The following is a 15,709-nucleotide window of genomic DNA, read 5'->3' as shown; positions in this document are numbered from 1 at the left end:
TATTAGTGAGTAGTTATTTTGAATCCTATATAGTTGAAAAATGTAGGTTCTTAGAATAATGTAGGTTATGATCGAACCCTAGCTAGGACAGATTAGGTATGAACCCTAGGTTTTAATTTAGCTAGGTTTTAAAGTTAGGACAGAAATTTAGCTAGGTTTTTAATTAGGTGTAGTTAATAGAATTTAGGTGTTTTAGGTGTATTTAACAGAATTTTAGGTGTTTTAGTTGTTTTAGGTGTAGTTAAAGAATTTTAGGTGTTTTAGTTGTTTTAGGTGTAGTTAACAGAATTCTAGGTATTTTTTTAGTTAAACCAATTGTTGTTATTTTTTTAGTTAAAGTAATTTTACCTGTTATATGCAAATATGTAGTGGACATGTCATATTTTGAACATGTCACATTTTGGACATGTCATATTTTTTCGAGTGGCCTATGCTTTGCCAGAAATGTCGATTCGTTTATGTTCTGGCAAATTTTAGGCGCCCGATATGTCCTGATTTTAGCAAAAGTCATGCCGAATTTTGCTAAGTGTTTATTAATTTTGTTTTCATAATTAAGCATTTTGTTATCGACGTCGACGATGCCTATCCCGCATCCTCGTCGTCGACTCGATGGAGGACTCCTGCTTGAGCCGAGGGACCATGTCCGAGACTGGGCTCCGCCGGGCTGGTACTGGGTTGTGCTACCTTCTGGTGAGCGCAGCTAAGTGAGGAGCCAGCCCGTCGTCGACCCGGAGCTTCTTTCGTGGCGGTCACATGGGCCTGCATCGGTGCAGGCTTGAGTCCCCCGTGCAAGTGGTACAGCATCGTGTCACGGAGGAGAACGCGCACGTCCACCGCTACTTGGTTTCGTTGGCGAACGACAGGTTCTCCAATACCTGGCAGATTCTTTGGGGATCTCACCGGAGCTATGATCCTATGATGGTTCCTTCTCTTTGAGTGTCCACCGCGGCCCACTGAACCAAGAGGAGCTATTATTCGAGATGTATTAGTGATATTATATGATGATCTTTGCTACAAACTACTATATATGTATTCGATGATGGATTATTAATTACCTATTAGTTATTTGCTTATTGAATGCAAAAGATGAGCGTGGTTTGTGCTACAAACTACTATATATGTATTCGGTGATGGATTATATGATGATCTTTGCTACAAACTAGGTTCGATGATGATCTTTGCTACAAACTACTACAAACTACAAAATTTAGGTGTTCTAGTTGTTATATGATGATCTTTGCTACAAACTATTATATATGTATTCGATGATGGATTGTTAATTACCTATTAGGAAATGTCTGACGATGAAAGGGAATTCGCTATGTGCGATTACTGTGAAGATGAGCGCGGTCTGTGTGACAGGCCTCACCTGGTAGAAGGTCGGCGCTTCAGCATCAAGCTCCAAGAGATCTTCGATGTTGATACGGTACGCAACGATGACAAGTATTTTTTGTTATTTTTGCATGACTTCTCTGCTTCTTCAACGTATAATTTCCGTCTTCTACAATTCAACTAGCTTATCCCATGCCATGCAAGACGCTATGTCTTGGAGAAGATGGTTTTGAAGATCATGAAAGCATGGAGACAAAGATAATTCAATTAAGGACCCATCATGGTTATGATTTTGTTGTAAAACTATACAATTCTGTGAACTCATCCAATTTTGGTTGCCCGAATTGGGAAGCCCTTTGCAAGGCGTATGATTTTCATGAGGGTATGCTTCTCACCTTCGATCTTGGTGATCCTGACATCGACGAAAAGAATATGACCATTTGGGTCCTTGTTGACACGCTTCCAGTTCTACCGCTGTGTGAGTTTCTCAAACATATTTATTAAGTAATTTATATTGTTTATTTCAAAATATTTGACGGCTTATTTCCATTGACAGCTTATTTTCATTCTTCAAAAAATGTACGGAAGATGGCAGGCAGAACCTACTACTACAATGATGAAGCACAATTAACTTATAAGGAGAAAGATGGTCTTATCGCATTTTTTACTGATCTTGAGAATTACAATAGCTATTATGGAATTCCTCAAAATTATGGTCAATATGTGCCACTAGTGCACGCGGTGTGCTACGGTAACATCAATGGAGATAGCATGGTAAGATTTTCTACTATTACGACATCCGTGCATCTTTTGCATAAATTTTTCTAAAACTAAACTACATTGCTAACTACAAAGTTATTACTATATTTTTGAACAGAAAATCCCGATGGATTGTGTGCCTCATCTGATGTTGCCAAGAGGTCGCGTTGATGTTATGAGCTTACGGCCACCACGGCCAGGTCAGCCGCAGTATCCACACCACTCCTGTCCATACCGGATTTCTAAAAACGAGGAAGCCATGATAATAAATAATTGGAAAAAACGTTTCGGCCATCGTAGAGAGCTACTTGGAAGCAACATTGTGCGTAGGCCAAGACTTGGAGACAGGATGATCCCCGTTCTTCATTATGGAGAGTCCAGTTTCCTTAATGAAGAGTCAATGCCTATCTTGTTTTATGATATTTTACCTAAGAGAGGGTAGAGTAGGTCCTATGAGAGGAGTAGGTCCTAGGTAGAATGTGTTATTATGTGCTACAATGTGTTAGAGTTGATGAGGAGGATGAGGAGTTGTGATTATGACTAGTGACCAACTTGTTATATATATGATGTCTCATTGACGAACATTGTTTGGTGGTGATGACTAGTATTCCCTCCGTCCCAAAATTCTTGTCTTGGATTTGCCTAGATACGGATGTATCTAACACTGAAATGTGACTTTGTACACTCGTATCTAGACAAATCTAAGACAAGAATTTTGGGACGGAGGGAGTAGTAATGAATATGCTATTTAAACAGACTAGTTCATGATGAGTTGTTATTGTATAAAAGATATATCTGTTTAAACATGTATAGCGCCAAAATATGAAAAAAAACATAAACTTTAGCAGTGGCGCGGGCCAAAATATTACCAGCAGCGCTCATTTACCAGTAGTGCGGGCCAAAATAAGCGCTACTGCTAGAAAATAGTTGTAGCGCCGTAGCAGTAGCGCGCCTACCCGCGCTACTAATAGCAAAAAAACAGCGCTACTGGTAAGGGTTTTCCTAGTAGTGAGATCCTAAATGAATAAAGGAGAAGAAGGTTGTCAAAAAAAAGTGGGGTTAGGAAAATGTCTACTTGCTCCATTTGGTTTAATTAGATTATCATCCTATCTTATTTTCAACTTTTCCATAGATTGCACCAGGCTTGGCATTGTTTAAGCGACCGGCAACTGGTTAATTAGTTGGATCACTGTTGTCACATGACTTGTTCTTTTTTACATCTACATGATGCAACATGTCACACATTTCCAAGGATAGTTTCAGAAAGCACATGACTTGGCCAGGTTCATTCGAGCCAAGGCGACTAGTCATTTTTGCTAGCCATCTCCCAACCACATCGACACGCACAATCTCACTATATTTGACCAGATGTTGCGCTACCAAGTGTTTAAAAATTAGAGCACCTCCGGTAGTCTTTATCGTTCATTTCATTTTATTACGAGCAACCAGCAGGTGCTCTACCTATTCTTAAGAAGAAGAGAATAACCAAACACACTTGGCAATTGAACATAATCAGCCAACACACAGTGGAATCTAGAGAAGAACTTTTGACCTATGATTCTCTATAGCAGTTTGCCTATAGGCTAGTCATTTTCAGCGCTAAGTTTCTAGGATTAAGCGGAGCTTGGCTGTATGATAGTGGTTTGTGTGATCCTGTAGATTGATCATTTGTTTACTCTAGTCTAGTAATAATGTGATTTTACGCCATTTTTGCATTGTGGATTCGACGATTCATGGTCTGTTTGGAAGACAAGAATTATAGACAAGAATTTTCATGTTTGAAACGAGACCCCATCATATGTAGTAGAAAGTTGTGAGCAACATTGTAATATCTCTAGATGGATTAAATTTTTTAATCAGGAGCAACCTGGCCATTATATTTCCTTGCATAAATATATAATAGTTCTATGCAAAATCCTTCTGAGATTTCTACATGATATGTCTTTCGGATGTTTGTAAAAATTTCAACAGGAACTGACAAGTATTGTGGTCATGTTAGAAAATAAGTATCATGCTAAAAGTTGTTCTTTTTGCAGTACAAAGGTTCCAAGGCAGATATGGCTGGAGTCTAGAATTTGAATAGTTTTTCTTATGAACTTTTTATATCAATAGTTTAGAAGGTTGATAATGGTTGGATTGCCAGAATTCTGCTCTTTTGTCCAAGAGAACAACTGAACAGTGGTTTCCATGAAGCAACAAACGCCAGCTGGACTGAACAGATTTTTGAGTCTGACCTGTCTCTTTTTTCTTCTTGTCAAAAAGACAGTCCCGACCTTGCTATACATTTCTTGTCATTAATGGTGAAGTTTTTGTTTTTGTTTTAATTGAAGAGCTTTTACCCCCGATTTCATTCAATTGAAACGAAACTGATAAATACTGCCAGCCAACAAGAATGCATGTATCAATCCAGAAGAACAAAGAAATAAGACACCCATGGAAGTGCCCATAACGCGACACTGATCACCAGCTCAAAACGAGATAACCAGAGTCCAACACAAACCACAATTAAAGGGTAATCGACCCATGACCCCCTCATCCATATAAAGGGTAATCGTCCAGATAAAGGCAACGAGAATGTATCAAAAGTATCTCATATAGCATCATACCACCCATCCCCTGCCCGCATGGAAGAAGTCCACAACCACCAAAGTTAGCTCGACGCCCTTCCCTTCTCTGCAAATCAGACCAATATGACAGCCAATGAGCAGTTTGATAGACAATCACACTATGATCGCGCAGGTAAACATGATTAAAGCTAGTTGTGCTTCTGGCTTTCCATAAAGTACAGAAAATTGTTGCTACACGCACAGCCACCACCTTCTTTACTTTTCTAGGAAATCAAGCTACTAAAATCTAATCTTCTACTCCACTAGGCATATCATTTAAACGTATTACAGTTTTAATGATCACCTTCAATTATTAGAGGAATTCTAGCTTCCCACATCTTGCTGTGACGCCACAATACATGCTCAGTTTTCAAATTAGAGTACAGAGACCTTACAGTAAACTTGCCAGATTTACTTAAAGTCCAAAAACATTTATCCTCAATTTCTGTCAATTGGATACCTGGACATAAAGCTTTAAACTCAGCCCACATGACAGCAGTCTATCTCCACAGAGTCCTTCTAAATCTAATGAGACTCACATTCTCATGCAATGCTTTTGCAACAGAGAAATTGACATTTCGTATAACCTAGTTCTGTTACCATTACCAATTATTTTTCTATATTACTGAAAAAATAGGTTCAACTTTCAGAATGCCCAGCCCCAATTGAGATTGACCAGCCTTAGCTTTACAAGCTCCTAAAGTAGATTTATCAATATACTTATTTCTAACTATGGACTGCTACATACCTTGCTCATTCTCCAACTATCCAGATCCATTTACAAAGTAAAACAAATATCCATTATATTTAAATCCACTATCCCAGGAGCCCCATATCCTTAGGTTTACAAACACCTTTGATTTCACTAGATTGTACTTTTTAACATCCTCTTTCTCTTGACATAACAACCTTTTTCTAAAAAAAAAACCATCTTTTAGTAGGACCTTCAGGCAGTTCAAAAAAAGGGAACATGTTAAATTGTCATGGTTAAATTATGCTATGTTTTACATTGTCCGTGTTAACTGGAGAGCAATCTTCCCAATATAGGTCAGCTTAAACCTGTCAAACCAACCTGTACAAAATTTCTTCCGTATATTTCTGCTGAAATTGAGTGCTATGATAAAATTCGTGTCGCAATAAGGACTATCCCAACATCTGTTATACCACTATACTTGAAGAACAACCCTGCATGGTAACCGTTAGTTTGTCACCTGATGAATGAGTGAAACAAATCAAATGCACATATGCACCAAAGCAAGAAACTTCTCAGCAAAGTTTGCATTATGCACTTATTTCATGACCTTGTCTGCTGCATAAGACCGAATTCATCTACGAAACAAGACTGAATTCGTAAGCATCAGCAAACATATAATAACTAAAAAGGAACAAAACAAAGTTCACAAGTAGCACTCACTAATACTAGGATTCAGTACAACCGCAATCACGGCATGCAATGGCCAAGAAAGCTGGATAACAGTAGTATAATTTAGCCCCACAGAACAAAGTGACTAACACAATTCAAGAAGATTAAGAAGTGCAGGTGTACACATACATGCTTATTCCATTGATCGGAGCAAGCCCAAGCACAAAGCGAACTGAATTAGTGCCCATCTGCATCTGCTAGTGGCTCCGATGAGAAGAGAGGAACATAAGGCAGATACGGCGCTACACTGCTTTTCTCGAGATGGAGAACACAAGAGAGTTGGCGACGCCGCATGTCCCACGACACCAATGAAGCATTTTCGCCCTCCCAAATACCCTTGCTGACAAAGAAGAAGGTGTCGTGATCGGGATGGAACCCAACCAGCCGGTAGTCCACCTCATTTAGGTTCAGCACCTTATCGATTCTGAAACTATGCTTGAGGGCCCGTTGCTGTTTATCATAATCCTCAAGGCGCCAGATAGCTACCTCTTCAGCCATGTTGAGTGAACCCTCATCGTCGTCAACACCGACAGTGAGAGGAGCTGGAGATATAGCAGCATAGTGCAGGCACCCCTGTGACCACCCAACTATACCATAATCCCGGCCGCATGGCACGGAGATTGTCTTCCATTCCTTGCCCTCCATGTCCACAGCCACCAGCACAGTCTTGTCTTCCCAATTGTTGCTGTCTGCACCCACAAGCAGGTTGCCAACAGCGTGCAGCATACCCCCAACCAGGACACTTTGACCTACCATTACAACATCCTCAACCAATCCAGTATCACTCTGGCTCCAGGCTCCGGTTCTGGACGAGTAGATGCTCACTCCTGTGATGCCCAAGTTGTCGGCGCGCTCGAAATCAAAAACGTGGAAATGGGACGGGACTGCTGGGTCGAAAGCCAGATGGAACTGCTGGTAATAGCGGCATGTGTTTGGCCGCGGGCGAGGGGGCAGCTCCGTCCACCTCTGGGTGGCGGGATTGCAGACGACGAAACGGACGGTTCCCTCCTCCGGTTCGTAGGAGCAGAGGAGGAGGCCATTGCAGGCGCGCACCAGCCCGAAGTCCCTGTACTCCGTATGTGACAGGAACGTGAGTGAAGGGTCAAGATCAAGACCGTCGGCCTCGGCCGAGAGGCCGGCCAGGTGGTAGCGATAGCCGCCGGCACCGGTGATGTTGGTGTAGAGGACGCCGGCGAGGGTCTGCGGCAGCTTCTTGCGGTGGGCGGGGTGGGCGATGAGGTCACGCCAGGTCTTAGAGACGCACTTGAAACGGCAGACGGACCGGAAGGGGAGCCGGGACAGGATCTCCACGATGAGGTCGTCGGTGAGTCGACTGGCCGCGGCCGCCGCCTCCGCCTCCGCAAGAGAGAGAGAGTTGTCCGGCCTCAAAAACTCCTTCCCAGATATCTCCTCCTCCTCCATGGGGCGGCGGAACTGCAAATCGAGCGAGAAAATCATCAAACTGGGCGAGCTCCGGCGAAGAGGAAGAGATCGGGCGAGGACGGCTACCTGCACGGCGTTGCTGACGTCGGGGTGGGCGACGGATAGGGCGTCGGCGGAGAGGTGCGGCGGGGATGATGGGCGGCCGGCCGGCCGGCGACGGGGTGCGGTGCAGCCTGGTTTGGCGGCGCTAGGGTTACAGCGCGACTGAACAAGTACGTTTTGCAGTGGCAATCAGCCGTAATTTCGCCCAACCTTAGCACGCGTGGGCCGCGCGGCCCAGTAGCTCTAGTTCGATCGCCCACTAGTGGCTGCGCTCGTTTCTTTTTCACACGCTTTTTCTCATGTTTTTTCACTCATTTTTTTGCTCCTGCTGCTCTACTGGTTCAGCAAAAAATAAATCAGCTACCGATTTTCAAAAAACTTATAAAAAAATGGTGGACAAAAAATATAAATATGAAAAATGTTTATGCATTTGGAAAAAAATTGAGAATTTTAAAATGTTCATGGTAATTCTTAGTTGGCTATTTTTTTGTAAAAACCATGATCACCTTAAATTGCGAACTGTTAAGCGTAAAAATAAATTATTTGATGTCATACAATAAAATGTTATTGTAATTTTTTTTATAAGTTAAGCGCGGAGTGAGTTGGTGAGGGTAGTTGGATGATGGCCCACACATATATAAAACTGGTTCTAGATATTTTTATTTGTCCCGCCAACAAATCCATTTGGATGCATCCAAGTTTTCAGCAGAGTCCATCTTGATCACGCCGAAGTGCGAGGCTTCTAGAGTCCTTCCTTAGGAGAAGGTGGGCCATAGGCTCGGTCCATGGACTACGGACCAACTAGGTTGGTACCCCCTAGTCCGGGACACCGTCGGTAGCCCCTGAACTGGTCTTCGACGCCGGGGACGACAATCTTCTTCTTACATATGACTTAAGCTTTGTCGTCTTTGGCTTGACAGGCGAGTTCTCCCCTTAGATGATTCTTTTTTATGATCAGGGATCTTTTCCTGTTAATCGGGCTTTAATCGCGCCTAATCTTAAAGGAATCCCCCCTCCGACCATGATTTAACCAAATTCCTCAACATGAGGTAACTTAGCCTCAAAGGCCAACTGCCTAGGTGTGAACAGTGCTTATAGCCTGACTGGGTTTTTTTCAAAGCGTCTCCACTTATACCAAGGCGGGTCAGTAACTGTTACTCGAGTCGCGGCCCGAGACGGTTTTCTCATTGGCACGACTCGTCAAGGCAGAGATCGTGCTCCATATTTTGTGGAATATCATTAAGATTTTGAATCATGCCACGCATGTAATGATATCTACTCCCTCCGTTCCTAAATATTTGTTTTTTAGTGATTTCAAATGGACTACCATGTACGGATGTATATAGACATATTTTAGAGTGTAGATTCATTCATTTTGCTCCGTATATAGTCACTTATTGAAATCTTTAGAAAGGCAAATATTTAGAAACGGAGGGAGTAGTATCGGGGCATGGAGATTTTTACGGCGCAGCAAGAGGGACTCCTGGCCTTTCACAGACCCATAAAAGCAAGGGATAGCGATATCATCTTTCCCACGCTCTCATTCCATTGCCCTTGCGACCAGCTTCCTGAGCTCCAGCGCCCAAAAGACATATGCTCAATTCATAAAGGCTTATTCAACATCAAAGATCATATCAGTCTGAAAATGGCTGCACCCAAAGGACATATCCTCCTACCATTTATGAGGGACGGTACATATGGAGGGAGCCCATGGTCATATGAAAAAACTATGATGTTCCCACTTTCTTTTGAAAACTTTGGGTTTTCGAAGGAAAAAAACGTATTAGTAAGATACGCCAAAGAGACTAGCAACTGACATGAAATTCTCAAAAAAAAAAAGATATGAAGAGGCCTCCTCTTTTTTTTGTGAACCATCCCCATCATACTAGATGACTGCTACTGATATTAATAGAAATGATTATGTTCATCATAAGATGCAAGGCCGAGACAACTTTCCCCTTTTCGATTTTTCGATGCACAAACACTAGCAAGGAGCCCATGTGCTACTACACAAGCATGATAAATTAGTTCAGATATGGCTACAAGTATGTTAAATATTCTCATTGACCATGTAAGCCAAATGACCATGCAAGTTAGCTCTCCACTTGAAGCATATGCATTTGGCGCTTCAGGTGGCTGCCCAGGTGGTCACCACGATCACAGCAGGAGATGTCACCTCCACCATGAATGACCAGACCTTGGCCCGGGCTGCAGCATCCATAGATATTTGTAACAGACGTGGGCATTGGGAGATCAGGTGCCACTTAGCGAGTTTTTTCGCTTCCACCAGACACATTCAGACTAATATCAGCAATTTTCCTAGGGAGTTTTTAACAGCAGGGCTCACAGTAATGCAGCTAAATCTTATTCTTCAAATTTCAATGAAAGCCCTAGCATGGCTTGATGTACTAGAAAATTTCACTTAGGTGATGACTGTCCTATGCTTTTAATTAAAGCTAGGCAATCTGAATATCAAGCACTGTAAAATCTCATATGTAATGTGCTTGTGACAAATGAAAGCCACTTTATCCAAAAAAGATGCAGCAAGCTTGTGATGTGTGTTTGTACAAATTCAGCTTACCAGTCGAAGGAAGTCCATCACCTTCTTATTCTTCCATGATGCATCAATTGAACAACAAGGTTGAGGTTTTACAGGCAGGGTTCTATTCCATCTCAAAACATCCAGGACAAGACAGAACATTCGACAGACAAGAAAATTGGAAATTAATCATCTAAAAATAACACCTAGAGAACAGAGTGCCCAGCCACAAACACAACAACTAAACAGAAGACCAAATTAAAGGCATCAGAGCAAAATTTAAAATGTTGTTATTCATCCTGACTAGTAACTACTCCCTCCGTTCTTTTTTATAAGACGTTTCAGACAGCTGAGTTTGAACTGTTTTGAGAACTGTCTGAAATGTCTACAACGTCTTATAAAAGTGAACAGAGGGAGTACTAACTAAAGAGCTACATAACAAAAAGAGACAGATAAATAACTCTAGGCACCGGGCACTGTCCTGCAACACAAGAGCTAGCTAGGTACCATAAATTAAGTTATATCCCAACTCCCATGCCGTCTCCTGACCTTGCCCAATCATCATCATCATCAATACTTTGTCCGAAAAACATGGGTTGCTTCACCCTTGGGTTTTCTCCACACTGGGACAGTGATGCGGAGAGATCTCGGGCTTCTTGTGAGAGATTCCATGTAGCAGTAGCATCCCTGGTCGTTTCAGGTGACTCTTTGTACCTGTGAAGCAAAAAACCATTCCCAGGTTATAGATTGGTTTATTGGTTCAAAAAACTACAGTAATAGATTGTTGTATGAAGACATGTACAGGTTTGAATAACGTAGTGTCGGGGACATATGCATGCTAAACTAAAAAAAATCCAACAGTTTGGCAGTGCCAACACAAAAAAGAAACATCAACCGATGAGTGCATCTCTACAACAGTAACATCTCTAAGACCAACAAGAAAGCTTGCGATGGAAGAAATTTTACTTTCCTTTCCATATACAACTATTATTCCTAGTGATATTTTCCTATTCCTGCATTTTGAGAATCCTACAAATCAAAGAAGTCCTTATTGCCAAAAAAAAAGGAGGTCCTTATTCCTCCATGATGAATCAATGGAACAACAAGGTTGAGGTTTTACAGGCAGGGATGCATTCCATGTCAAAACATCCAGCACAAAACAGGATCATTCAACAGACAAGAAATTGGAAATCAATACTCTTATTTCAAAGTAAATAAAGCAGCACCTACACGACAGAGTGGCCTGGCCACAAACAAAACAGCTAAACAGCACAAGACCGAATTGAAGGAGCAAAGTTTTGAATGTTTTCAATTCATCCATCCTGAGTATTAACTAACTAAAGAGGTACGTAAAAAGAGACAGCCGGCACACAAAAGCTAGCTAGGTACCATAAGTTAAGTTATTCCAAGTCCATGTCGTCTGCCATCCTTGTCCGTTCATCATCATCATAATCCTCATCATCAGTAGTCTGTGCGGGAAATGTGGGCCATGTCGCCCTGGGGTTTTGTCCACTGGGACAGTGATGCATCACATGATGTGGAGGGATCTCTGGCTTCTTGTGAGAGCTTCCATGTGGCAGTGGCATCCCTGGTCGTTTCAGGTGACTCTTTGTACCTGACGAGCAAAAAATCCATTCCCAGGTTATAGATTGGTTGTTGGTTGCTTCAATCACAACTAATTGCTACACCCTCTGTTTCTAAATGTAAGACGTTTTGGCAGTTCAAAACGTCTTACATTTAGGAACAAGGGGTGTAGATTGCTGTTTCAAGACATGTTCACTCACATCAAGTTGGAACATACGCGTGTTAAACTAGTTATTAAACAAAATCCAACGCTTTGGCAGTGCCAACACACACAAAACAAAATAAGAAACATCAACCGATGAGCGCGCATCTCTGCAACACACAGTAAAATCTATAAGACCAGCGACAGTGTTCCCCATGGAAGAAATTTTACTTTCCTTTCTATGGAAAACCATTATTGCTAGTGATAATTAAACCTGACGGACTGCAAAATGCATTAGAGACCTACCAACGAATTCAAGTCAAGTTGTTCTTCCTTTTGTTATACTATACAGCAGCAGCAGCAGCAGCACAGGGAACTTTTGATCCCTATTTTGAAATCATATATTATACATACCAGCATTCCGCTGGGCAGCACTATCTTAAATCAGACAACAACTAGCTAGGCATGCAATGCACGCACATGATGATGGTTGAATACCTACAACTAGGCACGCAGGTGATGGTAGAACAGATAAAGGCAAGTGATTTAGTTTTACCTTGGGAGACATTGAGATGCTCCGAGATCCTGCTTTGCCTATAGGCATGGAGAAACGCCGAGCACCTTGGTGCTCCACCAAACTCGGCCACTCCCCGCAGCCTCTTGTTCTTCATGTCGACAGCGATCACCCATGCTTTGTCGTACCAGCGGTTGACCTTGGCCATCAAGTAAAGGGTGTTGTCACCGACGCTCAGGCTGAGCTTGGGATGGCCAACGTGGATCCCCACCAAGGTCGGCTGCGGGTTGCCCTGGTGATCCACCACAGCCGGGAGCAACTCAAAGCCTGGCGCCGTCTTGTTTTTGCCGTCAACGAAAGAGACCTGGTGAGCATGGACCTCATGGTCCTTGCGCCAGGTGGTCGACTCCTTGAAGGAATTGGCCGGCCTGCTCCATACGACGGCGGTCCAGCCATCGATGGTGAAGGAGCCTTTCGGGCCGGCCGAGCCCGGCCTGACGTGCATCTTCACCTCAGCATACTTGATGCGGCTGCCGACGACGGCGACGTCCCGGTACATGCCTCCAGATTCGTCGATGGTGTCGTCTGGCCGGATGGGGTCCGGCAGAGGGATGTAGCGAAGCGTCTTGGCGTCGTCGTCGAGTGGGAGCACATCACATAGGATGATACCCCGCATGAGATCGACCCAGGCATGGTGCCGGCTTCTCCTCCGATGGTGATAACCTTGTCACATCGAAGGGCGGCTCGGGGCAGTTTGCCGCCGTCTGGGAATGAGGCTGGTTTGCTGCTCCACACCTCGGTGTCGGAGACGTAGGTGTAAAGGCCTAACGTCTCCGGGAAGGTTAGCCGTGTACAGAGCGCGGCGACGATGTAGGCGTCATAGGCTCTGGGACGGTGCTGGCGAAGATAAAAGCCGCCGCCGCCGCCGCCGTCGGAGTTCCTGCGGTGGCGCAGGAGTCCTACCTGGCAGTCATGGAAGTAGTAGCATCTGTCCCGAGGGAAGGGGAACAAGTCGGGCGGGGGGTGCGGAAGCAGCGTCAGTGTGGCCTTGGGAGGGCCGCCGCCGGCGCCGGCGTCGTCGTCCACCTCGTAGACGTAGAAGTCGTTCTTCCGGGGGTCGATGGCGTTGCGGGGGTCGCCGGGCACCGAGACGAGGAGGACGAGGTTGGCCTCTGTGTAGAGGACCCTGGGCTCGCAGCCAAGCTCGGCGGCGCACGAGACGGCGAAGTAGGAGACGAGCGGCGGGTCGGCGAGGAAGAAGGTGGCTTGGATCTGGTCGCCGTGCCTTGTGCGGGAGACGGCCGTGGTGTGGTTGGATTCGCCGGCGAGGTATGCGCGGTCGTCGAGCAGGACCCATGGAGGAAAGGGGGCATCGTCGGCGCCGGACTTGGGACGACGGCGAGCGGGGATTGAAGGAGGATGCGTCGAGGAGGCGTGGTAGCGCGTCCACGCCATCCCTCCCTCTCCTCTCCCTGAAGAGAACTCTCCCCTGCCTCGCCGGAGTATATGTATGGAAGCTCCTCCCCTCTCCGTGTCCGACGAGGGCTAGAGTCGGAGGCGGAGGCGGAGGCGGATTGGTGGCGGCGGCGGAGGGGAAAACTTCTTCCAGTACCAGTACCAGTAGGGTGTGGGAGAGTGATGGACGCCTTCTGGTTTTACCCCCTAGAAAATAAAATAAATGAAAAGGACGCCCTTTTCTCTTCTTTCATCTCACGCCGTGGCCGTTGGATCCAAATCCGACGGTCGCACTTCTTTCTTTTTCGGTTCCAACCCTAGCTCCCATTTCTTTTTTGCCCACTTTATAAATTTCCATCCCTACTTATACACCTAGATTCGTCTTGTTCTTTCCCGCATACGTGCTTTTCAAAAGTTGGATCTTTTTCTTTCATGGAGGAAATACTCCCTCCGTCCGAAAATACTTGTCATCAAAACGGACAAAAATAGATGTATCTAGAACTAATATAGGTCTAGATACATCCCCTTTTGATCATTTTGATGACAAGTATTTTTGGACGGAGGGAGTATAAAGTTTTGAGTTGGTGTCGGGTTCGTTCCCCTCCCTTTTCCTAAATGTTCTCTAATCTATAAACTTTGGATTTTTTTTCTTTTTGAAATGGTCGTGGTGTGGTTAGATCCGCCCGCGAGGTCGTCGAGTAGGACCCACGGAGGCAGGGCATCCTCGGTGCCGAATTTGGATTTTCTTGCCCGCTTTATAAACTTGGATCTCTTAGACACATATTATAGATTATTTCAGACTTTATTTCCATCCCTACTTATACACCTAGATTCGTCTTGTTCTTTCCCGCATACGTGCTTTCGAAAATTTGGGTCTTTTTCTTTCATGGAGGAAATATAAAGTTTTGAGTTAGTGTCGGGTTCGTTCCCCTCCCTTTTCCTAAATGTTCTCCAATCTATAAACTTTGGGTTTTTCTTTAAATGGTCGTGGTGTGCTTAGATCCGCCCGCGAGGTCGTCGAGTAGGTCCCACGGAGGCAAGGCATCCTCGACGCTGGATTTGGATTTTCTTGCCCGCAAGGCATCTTCTTCCTCTGCCTCACACAAACCCGAAAAACTAACTCAAGCACGAGTTCCGGCCACTTTTGTTGTGATTTTCGATCTCCTTGTTCAAAGCACCTCTCGCAAAACTGCTTGGGAATATTGTTCCTTGGTATGTGACTCCTCAATTGGTCCAATTAGTTTTTGTTCTAGTGCTTTATTCTTTGCAAATTTGTGCTGCATAGGTGACCATGTTCTTGAGCTTGCATGTCAAATTTATATGGTTCCAAGTAGTTCTAATGCTTGATATCTAGGCACTTGTAGGAGTAGTTGCTATCAATTTTATTGAAGTTGGTTCAGTTTTATTTGAAGTTACTAAAAATTTCAGATTATTTCAGAAAATAATGAAGAGACTTTTGAGGGGCTCGTCGAGCCGAAGCTCGAAGGAAAAACAAAAGGAAGAAGAGCAGAAGCCCAAATATAATTTGCCTCGTACCGCGGAGGTTCGGCCGTGTGAATGGCCTTCTGATGACTTCTTGAGGAGAGCCGGGATCTATGAGGATTTCTATCTATTAATTGAGAACGCCGGCCTCACCGACATCCTCCGCGATCAACGTCATCAGTATCTCTTACTCACAAATACTTTTGTGCAAAACTTCTACTTTTTCCCTAAGAAATCACCTCCATTAGTAGAGTTTCATTTATATGACGTTGTTAAGAAGATGCCATTAGCTGAATTTTGCGAGGTTTGCAAAATACCCTTTGAGGGTACCTTAGATGAACCACACCGTAATGAAGTGGAAGCTTTTATTAACACTGTCACTGTGGGA

General features: G+C 44.0%; 2 protein-coding genes across 2 annotated transcripts; both read right to left on the bottom strand.

Annotated features, from left to right (window-relative positions):
- Nucleotides 1-6,048: 6,048 nt before the first annotated feature.
- Nucleotides 6,049-7,770, bottom strand: LOC119338159 (putative F-box protein At2g16220). The gene is made up of 2 exons (XM_037610457.1): nt 7,630-7,770; nt 6,049-7,554 (listed from the first exon to the last, which is right to left on the bottom strand). The coding sequence occupies exon 2, from the start codon at nt 7,540-7,542 to the stop codon at nt 6,298-6,300; it is 1,245 nt and encodes a 414-aa protein (XP_037466354.1). The 5' UTR covers nt 7,543-7,554; nt 7,630-7,770; the 3' UTR covers nt 6,049-6,297.
- A 2,476-nt stretch (nt 7,771-10,246) lies between these two features.
- On the bottom strand, nt 10,247-14,048 carry LOC119337686. The gene is made up of 3 exons (XM_037609846.1): nt 12,427-14,048; nt 11,534-11,759; nt 10,247-10,858 (listed from the first exon to the last, which is right to left on the bottom strand). The coding sequence occupies exon 1, from the start codon at nt 13,837-13,839 to the stop codon at nt 12,892-12,894; it is 948 nt and encodes a 315-aa protein (XP_037465743.1). The 5' UTR covers nt 13,840-14,048; the 3' UTR covers nt 10,247-10,858; nt 11,534-11,759; nt 12,427-12,891.
- Between the last annotated feature and the right edge of the window lie 1,661 nt (nt 14,049-15,709).

The sequence above is a fragment of the Triticum dicoccoides genome, chromosome 7B (genome assembly GCF_002162155.2).
Source record: "Triticum dicoccoides isolate Atlit2015 ecotype Zavitan chromosome 7B, WEW_v2.0, whole genome shotgun sequence".
Taxonomy (NCBI): domain Eukaryota; kingdom Viridiplantae; phylum Streptophyta; class Magnoliopsida; order Poales; family Poaceae; genus Triticum; species Triticum dicoccoides.
This window is presented reverse-complemented; position numbering and strand designations above follow the sequence as displayed.